This window comes from Pristiophorus japonicus, chromosome 4 (assembly GCF_044704955.1).
Source record: "Pristiophorus japonicus isolate sPriJap1 chromosome 4, sPriJap1.hap1, whole genome shotgun sequence".
Lineage (NCBI taxonomy): Eukaryota > Metazoa > Chordata > Chondrichthyes > Pristiophoridae > Pristiophorus > Pristiophorus japonicus.
Window position 1 is genome coordinate 285,732,713 of NC_091980.1, and position 13,064 is coordinate 285,745,776.

The window sequence follows — 13,064 nt, forward strand, 5'->3', positions numbered from 1 at the left end:
CACTTACCCGCCTGCTCCCCATAACCCTTAATTCCCTTATTGGTTCAAAATCTTATCTATCTGTGATTTGAATACATTCAATGAGCTAGCCTCAACTGCTTCCCTGGGCAGAGAATTCCACAGATTCACAACCCTCTGGGAGAAGAAATTACTTCTCAACACTGTTTTAAATTGGCTCCCCCGTATTTTGAGGCTGTGCCCCCTAGTTCAAGTCTCCCCGACCAGTGGAAACAACCTCTCTGCCTCGATCTTGTCTATCCCTTTCATTATTTTAAATGTTTCTATAAGATCACCCCTCATCCTTCTGAACTCCAACGAGTAAAGACCCAGTCTACTCAATCTATCATCATAAGGTAATCCCCCTCATTTCCGGAATCAGCCTAGTGAATCGTCTCTGTACCCCCTCCAAAGCTCGTATATCCTTCCTTAAGTAAGGTGACCAAAACAGCACGCAGTACTCCAGGTGCGGCCTCACCAATACCCTGTACAGTTGCAGCAGGACCTCCCTGCTTTTGTACTCCATCCCTCTCGCAATGAAGGTCAACATTCCATTCGCCTTCCTGATTACCTACTGCACCTGCAAACTAACTTTTTTTGGGATTCATGGGGTGGCTTGAACTCAAAAGAGTTTCATGGGGTGGCTTGACCCATCCACCTCCATGGAGGTGGGTGGGGGGCACACACCCACCTCCATGGCACGAACCTGGTATTGCAGTACTTCCAGGAACGGTGCAGTGGCTCTAGGCCTTTTGGCTAAGAGCATTGGCGCAGAGTGATCCTTGATGTGTGCAAGGTGACCTCTGGCGTTTGGAATCTGACAAGATGATCTGACAAAGAATTGGAAAGATTGGCAACGAATAAAAACATTTTTTTTTCATGCACAAGGACCCCCAGGTCCCTCTGCACCGCAGCATGTTGTAATTTCTCCCCATTCAAATAATATTCCCTTTTACTGTTTTTTTCCCAAGGTGGATGACTTCACATTTTCCAGCATTGTATTCCATCTGCCAAACCTTAGCCCATTCGCTTAACCTATCTAAATCTCTTTGCAGCCTCTCTGTGTCCTCTACACAACCCGCTTTCTCACTACTCTTTGGGTCATCTGCAAATTTTGTTACACTACACTCTGTCCCCTCTTCCAGGTCATCTATGTATATTGTAAACAGTTGTGGTCCCAGCACCGATCCCTGTGGCACACCACTAAACACTGATTTCCAACCCGAAAAGGACCCATTTATCCCGACTCTGTGCTTTCTTTGAGCCAGCCAATTCTCTATCCATGCTAATACATTTCCTCTGACTCCGTGTACCTTTATCTTCTGCAGTAACCTTTTGTGTGGCACCTTATCGAATGCCTTTTGGAAATCTAAATATACCACATCATCGGTACATACTCATTATATCCTCAAAGAATTCCAGTAAATTAGTTAAACAAGTCTACACTTACTCTGTTCTAAGTTAGTTTGGAGTAACTTATCGCTGCCTAAACTTGCAAAACAGCTGTAAGTGGCTGGTAACGCCCCCTTTTGAAAAAAAAACGGAACTAAAACGAAACTAAACTACCTCACTAGAACTGGAGCAAACTAAATGGCGAGAAAAAAAATAGGAGCAACTCCAGCCGAATCGCCCAAGTTTCGCGCCACAAAGTGCGCCTAAAAAATACTTACCGATTCTCCGGCTCCCTGCAGGTCCTCTGGAGCTGGGCGTGGCGCAGCACGAGCTGTGGGGAGCGGAGCCAGGTCCCTGTGCTGAAAACTGTGCCGGGACCTCTGCACATGTGCAGTAGCTCCAGGCGCCCAAAACTCTGTGGGAGGGGCCCGAAGCACGCAGCCCCGAGCCCTGGCTGAATGGCCTCACTGGGGCTGCGTGGTTCAGGCTGCACCTCCCACGCCCAGCTCCTGCTTCCTCCCAACCCTCTTTTCCCCCCCCCCCCCCCCCCCCCCCCCCCCGGACCCGATCCAATTTGCGTTCCCCCCCCGCAAACCCGGAGCCGACCCAACCCCTGGCCACCGATCTGTAAATCCGGTGCTGGGGCGGGCCCCGCCCGAAGTCTTGGGCCCGGCCCGTTCAGCCTCCCTCCTCCCCTTCCTTCTCCTCCCTCCCCCCCTTCCTTCTCCTCCCTCCCCCCCTTCCTTCTCCTCCCTCCCCCCCTTCCTTCTCCTCCCTCCCCCCCTTCCTTCTCCTCCCTCCCCCCCTTCCTTCTCCTCCCTCCCCCCCTTCCTTCTCCTCCCTCCCCCCCTTCCTTCTCCTCCCTCCCCCCCTTCCTTCTCCTCCCTCCCCCCCTTCCTTCTCCTCCCTCCCCCCCTTCCTTCTCCTCCCTCCCCCCCTTCCTTCTCCTCCCTCCCCCCTTCCTTCTCCTCCCTCCCCCCTTCCTTCTCCTCCCTCCCCCCTTCCTTCTCCTCCCTCCCCCCCTTCCTTCTCCTCCCTCCCCCCCTTCCTTCTCCTCCCTCCCCCCCTTCCTTCTCCTCCCTCCCCCCCCTTCCTTCTCCTCCCTCCCCCCCCTTCCTTCTCCTCCCTCCCCCCCCTTCCTTCTCCTCCCTCCCCCCCTTCCTTCTCCTCCCTCCCCCCCTTCCTTCTCCTCCCTCCCCCCCTTCCTTCTCCTCCCTCCCCCCCTTCCTTCTCCTCCCTCCCCCCCTTCCTTCTCCTCCCTCCCCCCCTTCCTTCTCCTCCCTCCCCCCCTTCCTTCTCCTCCCTCCCCCCCTTCCTTCTCCTCCCTCCCCCCCTTCCTTCTCCTCCCTCCCCCCCTTCCTTCTCCTCCCTCCCCCCGGGGAGATAGAGACACACTCCGGGGTGCGGGGCCCGTCCCAGCATGCTTTTGGAGGGCTCCCGGTGCTGCAGTCGGTAAGTAGAAAATGTTTTATTTATTGATTTTTTAATTTTTTTGATTGATTTATTGGTTGATTTATTGATGTATTTATCATTTATTATTGATGATGGCTCTTTATTTGTAAAACTGAACTGTTTAATGTTTGTAAACTTCCCTTTAAACTCTCCCAACCCCCCCCAATTCTCTACGCCTGATTTGTAACCTACGCCTGATTTTCTAAGTGTAGACAAGGTGTTTTCTGAGCGTACAAAAATCTACACTTCATTCTAAGTTAGTTTGGATTAAGTTTTCACTGCCTAAACTTTCAAAACGGGCGTAAGTGGCTGGACACGCCCCCTTTTGGAAAAAAAATTCTGTTCCAAACTGAAACTGTTCTAACTGACTAGAATTGGAGCACACTAAATGCCGCAAATTGCAATTTCTAAGATACTCCATTCTAAACCAGTTGCTCAAAAAAACAGGAGCAACTCAGGCCGAAACTTGGCCCCTTAGATTCTATGAATGCTATATGCTTTTGATTTACACTTTTGTTATTTTGCAGCATACAGGCAACTCTCAATTATCCGGGTCCCTCGGGGATTGGGCTATGCCGGGTAAAAGATTTATCTGTTCGAGCGAGTTGACATTATAAAGTTAAAACTTCAATGAATAAATACTGTGAAATCAGCAACAAACAGTAACGAGCCAGTTAAGTATGGATATTACCAGCATGCATGCAGGTGGCCTCGAGGAGGAGATTGTCTAGCTCTGGGGTTCTGGAGTGTGCTGCCTTCCCAGGCCGAAAGGACTCCGAACGCACCAGCCCGATGCCTTCCTGGGCTGAGGGGACTCCAACATCAGCGGCCCGATGCCTTCCCAGGCTGAAAGGACTCCGACGTCAGCAGCGGCCGCGAGAGACAGCGGCTGCAGCAACGCGCGCGCACACGGAATTTTAAATGCCGTTGCAACGCATTCCAGTTGCATCCGTGTGCGGATAATCGAGAGTTGTCTGTACATTGTTGTATAATTTGCATATTTATGCCCATTTCATTCCCCGTGCGTTTAAGTTAATGATGGAAGGGGTGTCAACTAAGCAAGATAGCATGTAGGGGTAGGGAGAACAGGTTTCAGCTTCAAATTATCCTTGTTTCATGGTTTGGGGAAATATGTCCCCATTTTGTTTAGACATCAAGGTTTTACATGTGCATTTTTAGACTAGACACAGTAGAATATAAATGTACAATTTGAGGTGAAATTACATAAGAAGTTTAAGTTGCAGGAGCTAAACTTTGTTTCTGAATGTTCCTTTTCTGAGAGATAAGTATTGCAAGAGTATAATCCCACGGGTGCCTGTAGCACTCCAGCAAATTGTGCAGATGGCTAGTGATGATCAGGAGCCTTCTCAAACATGAAGGACATCACAGCTGACCGAAATCCTCCTCAACCCAACGTGTCCAGATGCACACTTACCAGCAGGAGTCTCTTGGTAACTTTCACGAGTGGAAACCCTGCCTCAAGTTGAAAGTTGAAACATCAACGTATAACTGTATATATTGCATCAAACACATGGATAATACAGATTACCTGAAAATACTCCCTCTTAAATTGCACTTATTTCATGTTGTCAAGAGAAGAAGGAAACACTAACTGTTTTTTGAATTGTTTCTACAACTACTTCTGGAGCATTTTGGTACGGCATACCTAGATTTGTGAAATTCTGTGCATTCCTAATTCTTTTTGGTCAGGCATGTGTCTGAGTCACGGAAACTCACCACCACATATATAGAATTTCTGTTTGTATAATATGAAGTTTATACACTCTCTTGGGGACATATCCCAGTAATCCAAACCCAGTGAACTTGGGCATAGTGGGCAAGGGCTAAAAATGTGTAGTTTCTCCATACGAGGGGACTACTGGAGTTTAACCAACTAAAACTACAAGTTATCAGTTTCCTACAGTTTTCTAGCTTGGACCACCCTACTTGTTGAGACATTGGCTCAAGTATTAGATTACTGAGTCTGTCAGAGAATTGACTTGGTTCCAATCTCTCATCATCATGTGACCTTCAAGCTGACTCAACCCCAAAGGAATTCTGTTAACCTCTCTCCTTCCCCAAAAAATAGAAACGTGCTCTAACATGGTGTGTGAAATGTTGTAGATTTGGTATGGTTATTTACTGTTGAATGGAGCTGATATTTCAGTTGAATGAAATTATAGTTACATTTTGACTTTATTTTGTGCTTTAGCTGATGAAAATTCGACCAAAGCAGTTGGGAATTGTGCTTCATATGTCATTAAAGTGGTAAGTACAAGCAAAGTTGGGCCTTTTTATGTTGATTTGTGATTTCTGTGAATTGTGTTGAAATGTACTGCTACGGTAATTTCTGGCATTTCTCTTGGAGTAGAACAGTTGCTTGCCAGTTAACCGTCAGAATCCAGACTGCTTTGAGGTACCAGGATTGCAGGCAGTGGTGAAAATAGCCATTAATTTAATATTTATGTTGCTTTAAAACCTGGTTAGTTTCTGGTAGCCTGAAAATGAACAAATGTGATTTTTAAATTGCATTTAGATACTTTTAATTCTGAATGCACAAATTCATTTTCTAGCTTTAGCAGGCAGTAAATTAAATATATTCTGTGCAAGGCCAGATTCTTTGGGCATGTCTATCTGTCTCTCTGTCTGTCCGGATTTGTACACTTCACCGGATAAAATTTCAGTTGCGAGATGTAAAACACACTAAAAAGAAGAATGGTAGTGATACTTCAATAATCCATAATGTACGACTCCTATTAGTGGATCATCGGGAATACCACAGTACTCTATGCTGTTGGTAGCTCTGCCGTTTTCCACTCCCCTGCCTCCAACTTTATCAGCATTCCACTCCATTACTCTGCTGACTAGATAAGCTGATCTAGTTTACGTCGTAGCACCCCGTGACACAGCTACAGCTATCTAACATTTTAAGAAAATTATTCTCTCTTCTAAGTATTTTCTTTTCACTTCTCAGTGAAACCTATAAATTAGGGATACCTAATGCGCCCTCCTGCCCCTCTGCCCCCTCCTGCCCTCTGCCCCCTCCCGCACCCTCTGCCCCCCCCCCCTCCTGCCCCTCTGCTGCCCCCTCCCTGTAGCTTGATTCATAGAATCACCTTCATATCTCTCACTATCTCTCCCACTACACTCTCTGTACCTTCATCCCTCTACCCATTTCAATTTGTACACCATCCCTGTCACTCTTCCCCAAACACTCTCCCTCTCTCTCTTACTATCTCCATCTTTCTCCCATTCCTCTCTCTACCCCATTTCCTTCACTCTCTACCATCTCACCTTCACCAAATCGCACTCGTGATGCTGCCGGACTGCACAAACAACGGCTGGACCTCGTCCCGCTGCATCTCCGAGAGCAGCTTCTCCATGAAGTGCTTCACAAACCTCGCCTTGCGGGCGGGTGATTCGTATCGTCACAACACCGCTTGGCCCGGGGAAGGGAGAAACGTAGAGCCACAGCCCGACTCCAACCGTCCCGATTCACAATGGCAGCCGCGGCACTGCCTTCCTGCTTTTCCATTGGCTGCACCCCATCATTTTGCTTTGTGATTGATTCCCTCTGCTGCCAGGCCTGTCAAAAGAATCTGTTGCCCCGCAGTCTTTTTCCGCTCCCGCCTTCTCCCCTTCCCCCTTCCTGCAGCACACGGCCTCTGCTGCCACCGTCCCATTCAGCAGCACCTGACTCTCCGCGAACCTCCTAGAAAGTCTCTATAGGCTCCGAGGTCCACAGACCCCAGTTTGAGAACCAGTGACCTAAGAGACTTGAATCAGGTGCCGCTTTATTTGCAGGTGTTCTTATTTTCAAAATGATCATTGTCTGTACAGTAAACTGGATGAGCAAAATATTCCGGTATTGGCTGTATCTCCTGCAGCATTTCTTTTTTCACCCTCACCTGGGATCGTGCCTAATTCTGGAGCCCTGCCAAGGGGATGTGATTTCATTTTGTTTTGTGTTCGTTGGGTTTCCTCGTTCATTGCCATCCCAGGGTCCTTTTCCATTGAGGGCGGGATGACCTCATCCTGGGATCTTTCTCATTGGCAGCTTACAAGGGTGAGTTGGCTGTTGTAGGGCTTTGGGACCGAGCTGATCCCCAGCCAAATTAGAGGGGGTGGGGGGGGGTTCCCCCTCCCCATGTGTGCTGCAGCTGCAAATGTTTGAAATGCTGCGGTGTGTGCAGGCGGTTGTTAGCAGGTCATCAGTACCTGAAGTACTGGTGCATTCGGATTGTCAATTCTGGCTAGAGGCATTCCTGGAGATTTGATCATCTGATGTTCTGACCACATGACATCTGACAGTGATGTTTGATCATGTGACTTCAGAAAAGTAAAGGCTTGCATTTCTATAGTGCCTTTCAGGACTTTTGCAGCCAATGAAGGATTTTTAGAGTGTAATCACCATTGTAGTGTGGGAAACGCGGCAGCCAATTTGCGCATAGCAAGCTTCCACAAACAGCAATGTGATAACAAGTTAATCTGTTATAGTGATGATGATTGAAGGATAAATATTGGCCAGGACTCCAGGGAGAACTCCTCCTCCTCGAAATAGTGCAATGGGATCTTTTGCGTCCACCTGAGAGAGCAGACAGGACATCGGTTTAACGTCTCATCTGAAAGACGGCTCCTCTGACAGTGTGACACCCCCCATCAGTGCTACCCTAGAGAGTCAGCCTAGATTTTTGTGTTCCAAGTCTCTGGAGTGGGAGTTGAACCTACAACCTTTGGACTCAAAGGCGAGAGTGTACTACCACTGAGCCATGGTTGACACATGACATCAGATCACATGACTTCTGTAACTGATATTGGATTTACCTTATAAACGTTGGGTCCACTGTAATCGAGAATCTTAATTCCAGAAGGTCACCTGAGAGAAGGTCGTGAGAAAAGGGGAAACTGAGGGCGGGGGAAAAAGGGGAAACCATTTTCTTCACCTCTGCTCCCATTCCCCCCCCACCCCAATTCCCACCACCCTAACTCGATCACCTTTCTCCCGCCCCCCCCCCCCCCAGGCTGCCCGGCAACTCTACTCAATGTCAGGGTTCCTGATTGCCCGACTGACAGTGAGTTCCTGATTTTTGGGTAATCATTGAGGCATACCAAACCCCTCTCTTCCTGGCATAGATCCGTGCATGCGGTTAATCTTGGAGATAGAGCAGTTTCCCTGTTGCTGTGCATGCTGGATAAAGAGATGTCCATTACATAAAAGCCGTTCTACCTGCTGCTGCCTCGCACTTACCTACATCTCTGGTGTTTTAAGTTGTAAACAGACTTGGTGCAGTGAAGGCTGTCCGTAGTTCATAATTTGCGAGTGTCCATGGTTTATGGTGCAGTTTGTATCTATTACAATGTAATAGTGCCCATTTTTTCATAGAATCATAAAAATTTACTGCACGGAAGGAAGCCATTTCTGTCCATCGTGTCCGCGCTGGCCAACAAAAAGATATTCAGCCTAATCCCACTTTCTAACACTTGGTCCGTAGCCCTGTAGGTTACGGCACTTTAAGTGCGCATCCAAGTACTTTCAGGCAGTGAGTTCCAGACTCCCACCACCTTCTGGATGAATAGATTTCCCCCCAAATCCCCTCTAAACCTTAAACAACTACTTTAAATCTATACCTCCTGGTTGTTGACATCACTGCTAAGGGAAATAGATCTTCCTATCCACTCTATCTAGGCCCTCATAATTTTATACAGCTCAATAATTTTATGCTCCTCAGCTGCCTCTGTTCCCAATAAAAAAAACCCAGTCTATCTAATCTTTCCTCATAGCTAAAATTCTCCAGTCCAGGTATCATCCTCGTAAATATTCTCTGTACCCTCTCTAATGCAATCACATCTTTCCTGTAATGTGGTACTCTAGCTGCGGCTTAACTAGTGTTTTATGCAGTTCAAGCATAATCTCCCTGCTCTTGTATTCTATGCCCCAGCTAGTAAAGGCAAGTATTCCGTATGCCGCCTTAACCACCTTATCTACCTGGCCTGTTGCCTTCAGGTATCTGTGGACATGCACTCCCAGGTCTCTTTGTTCCTCTACACTTCTGTCGTACTATTTGATGTGTGTTCCCTTGCCTTGTTAGCCCTCCCCAAATGCATCACCTCACACTTCTCCGGATTGAATTCCATTTGCCACTGTTCTGCCCATCTGACCAGTTCATTGCTATCTTCCTACAGTCTACAGCTCTCTTCTTCATTATCAACTACACAGCCGATTTTAGTATCATCTGCAAACTTCTTAATCATACCCCCTACATTCAAGTTTACTTGTACAGGTTTTACTGTAGATTGAATAGATTGCCATGGGCCCTCCAGCTACAAAAGTGAGTATCAAGTCCAATATATGTTCACCTGCATCAATCTTGCCAGCAGCCTTCGTTACCCTGATCTCAAATTAATACAGAACCTGTTTGTTTAAATGCAATTGCGATATCTTAGGCAATTGATTTTATACGAGAGGCGGAAACTGAAGTTGTCATTTAAACCAGGGGTTCTCAACCTTTGCTTCTGAGGCCCCCCTCCTGTGGTACCTGTATAAAAATTCCATGGGGCTCCCTGTAATACACGTATTTTTTGTGTATAAAAATTCTCAGCGCCGTTCCTACTCACCATGTTACTGCTGCTGCTTTCCCAGCACCACAGAAAATACTGGTCCCCACTCCCGCTTTCCCTCCGCATGAGGCCCAATCACTGATCCCCAATCTCCCTCTTTCGCCCACAACTCCCAACTCCCTCACCGACTGTTTCTGGCATATCAGCCAGTCCAGGTTCTCTGCTTGATTGTCAGTCATACAGCTTTCCCCACCCCCCCCCCCCCCTCCCACCCTCTCCCATCTCCCAATATTTCCATAACTAATAAACTAAAGTGTACAATGCAAATGAAAAAAAAAATTTTAAGGCCAAAATGAGTTTTCTCCCAAATTGCTTGCAGCGTTGTCCAGATTAATGTTTTATTCCTGGTGACTCCAGGTCAATCCTGGAAGCTTAAAATCCTAGCTGGAGGCCAACAATGGGTGTGAAGATCAAATCTGCCTGTGATGCCCTTCTTGGTAGAGCAAGACTGCTAACACGCAAGGTATACGCTTGTAGTTGACAAATGAATGAGGTTAGGCACCAAAGCGCAGCCAGCACCCTTGAAGCTACACTACAGTGTGAGTCAACACTCTTGCTAAAAATCTATCGGCTAACCGGAAGTTTCGATGTTGCGCAGAATAAGTTACGGGTGCAGTCGGATGCTTTTGGTTGCAAGTCTAGATGTCGAATCAGTTGGACACATAGATGCATCCTGCCTTGCTCTGCCGGTTGTATTGCAACTGTTTGGCCAGCAGGCCAGTCTGCCCGTATATACAGCGGGACCTGGCCAGAGCAGAGGGCAGAGAGCTCGAGCTGGGGGGGGATCTGCATTCAGCGATGAATGACCTCCCTTCTCAGCAAGTGGAAGTCTGGGCTCCGCGGCAGCTGCTGCCGTCATCACACAGACATTTGGGAGGGAGGAAACAGGTCTGTGTCAGGGTCGGAACTGCCAGTTTGCTCAGCTCGCTCCCACCTTCAGACAATGGTGTATTTTTCATTTTTTTAAACTCCGGAGGTTATTTATGGCGGACCCCCTGAAACCCTCTCACGGACCTCGAGGGGGCGACGGACTCGCCGTTGAGAACCCCTGATCTAAATAATTGTAGTTGAACGTTCTTGTGTTCTATACGATAATATTACCGTTGACAACCTTGTATGCTGTAGCTTTTTTTCATTGCATAAAAAAGATAGTTGCCAATTTGGTTTAATGAAGTTTCTCTTGGGCATCACTGACACTAATCTGGATTGATTTCTAATCCGTTGAAGTAGCATTTAGACAACGCCTTTGACTAAACAATGCTGTGCTGTAGCTTTTGCCTGTTTGATTAGTAGTGGCTGAAAAAAGTGCTAATAGGACATTTTGCAACTGATGTGTCAAATTAAATGTAATATGTTCTGTGAAATTAGCTTGTAGATTTAAACACAGGAGACATTTACAGATTGGAAAAATGGTAATTGAAGTACAATGGTTAAAATAACACTAGTTTCAATTGGGTATCATCTTTTTGGAAAGCTGTGGTGAAATGTAACTGATGCATTAACTAGGAGAATGGATTGTATATTCGTGTTACTGGAAATCTGGTGCGTTGTACTGTACAGTACTGTAACAGCTGGGATCCTCCACCAGCCTGTCCTCGCCACACAGCACTGCCCTCCCAGTCATCAAGATACACAACGCGGTCCTAGACAATGTGGACCACTTCCTTTATCTCGGGAGCCTCCTATCAACAAGATCCAACACCGCCTCTAGTGTGCTAGTGCAACCTTCGGCCGCCTGAGGAAAAGAGTGTTTGAAGACCAGGTCCTCAAAACTGTCACCAAGCTCATGGCCTACAGGGCTGTAGAAATACCTGCCCTCCTGTATGGCTCAGAAACATGGACCATGTACAGTAGACACCAAGTCGCTGGAGAAATACCACCAACGATGTCTCCGCAAGATCCTACAAATCCCCTGGAAGGACAGACGCACCAACATTAGCGTCCTCGACCAGGTCAACATCCCCAGCATTGAAGCACTGATCACACTTGATCAACTCCGCTGGGCAGGCCACATAGTTCGCATGCCAGACACGAGACTCCCAAAGCAAGCGCTCTACTCGAAACTCCTTCACGACAAACGAGCCAAAGGTGGGCAGCGGAAACGTTACAAGGACACCCTCAAAGCCTCCCTGATAAAGTGCAACATCCCCACTGACACCTGGGAGTCTCTGGCCAAAGACCGCCCTAAGTGGAGGAAGTGCATCCGGAAGGGCACTGAGCACCTCGAGATTCGTCGCCGAGAGCATGCAGAAATCAAGCGCAGGCAGCGGAAGGATTGTGCGGCAAACCTGTCCCACCCTCCCTTACCCTCAATGACTGTCTGTCCCACCTGTGACGGGAACTGTGGCTCTCGTATTGGACTGTTCAGCCACCTAAGCACTCATTTTAAGAGTGGAAGCAAGTCTTCCTCGATTCCGAGGGACTGCCTATGATGAACAGCTGGGGGATTAACCCCCCCACCAACCACATTCCTTTCACCAGCACAGCACAGATGGGCATGAATCAGTTAAATAATTCTTTCTGCAGTGCAGCCATGTTTCTACAGGTAGAATTGCAATTCCAGCAAGATCATTATTGTTGGTCAAGCGAGAAAAAAGCTTAAATGAGGGATTGCTAACAGTCCACTTTCCTTCCACCTTTTGGAACCTGAACTAGAATTCAGTCTGATGGGATGAAGGGGTAATTTCTGTCCCCTTCCTAAGTAAAATTAGTTTGGGCAGTTGGAAAGCGGAAATGTCAGTGGAGGATGTTATTTTGATAGAAAAGTAGAGACTGTTTTACTCTCTCTTTTCTTCTTTCACCACTGCCCCCTCACCCCAATTCTTCAACAATGCTTTAGGGCTGGAAAATTGTTTACTTTTTTTTAATTTTGGCAGCATTCTGCTGTAATGGCATCACAGCCACTCCACCGTTAATCAAGTACAACTTAAGCACCAGTTCGGCCCTTAGAATTTTTACTGAAACTATATTGAGCAATAAATTGTACTGCTGTGTATATAACTAATTAATATCTTGATTCATGCAGCATCCATGAACAACTGAAGCTCACTTACTGCTTATTACGGCCTAACAGTGAGCCACAGTGCCAGTTGTGGCTCAATGGGTTGCACACTCGTCTCTGAGTCAGAAGATTGTGGATTCAAATCCCACTCCAGGGACTTGAGCACAAATCTAAGATGACATTCCAGTACAGTGCTGAGGGAGTGCTGCACTGTCAGAGGTGTCGTCTTTCGGATGAGACATTAAACCGAGGCCTCATATGCTCTCTCAGGTGGACGTAAAAGATTCCATGGCACTATTTCAAAGAAGAGCAGGGGTGTTATCCCCGATGTCCTGGCCAATATTTATGGACGCGTTTATTTGTACTGCCAAAATGGCCACCTTGTCTCTGATTGACTCTCCATTACCACATGACCTATTACTGATTGCTCCCCTTGGAGAATAAGCCACACCCTCTGGAATGTGCAACTGGAACCGCCCAACCCAAGTTCTGACAGACTTTGCAAATTGCAATTCGATTCTTTTTGACTTGAGAAGCAAAAGATGATAGATCTTTAGCCCAGCGCAAGTGGATCACTCCCCCAACAGAAATCCCTTACACCAGC

General features: G+C 47.2%; 1 protein-coding gene across 4 annotated transcripts in view; it reads left to right on the forward strand.

The window, feature by feature from the left end:
* vrk1 (VRK serine/threonine kinase 1) overlaps positions 1-13,064 on the forward strand; it is a 117,730-nt gene that overhangs the window by 27,129 nt on the left and 77,537 nt on the right. For all 4 annotated transcript variants that reach the window (XM_070877560.1, XM_070877563.1, XM_070877562.1 and 1 more), the window contains one exon: positions 5,054-5,109. In XM_070877560.1, coding sequence (XP_070733661.1) covers positions 5,054-5,109 — 56 coding nt within the window. The remainder of the gene's footprint in view (positions 1-5,053; positions 5,110-13,064) is intronic.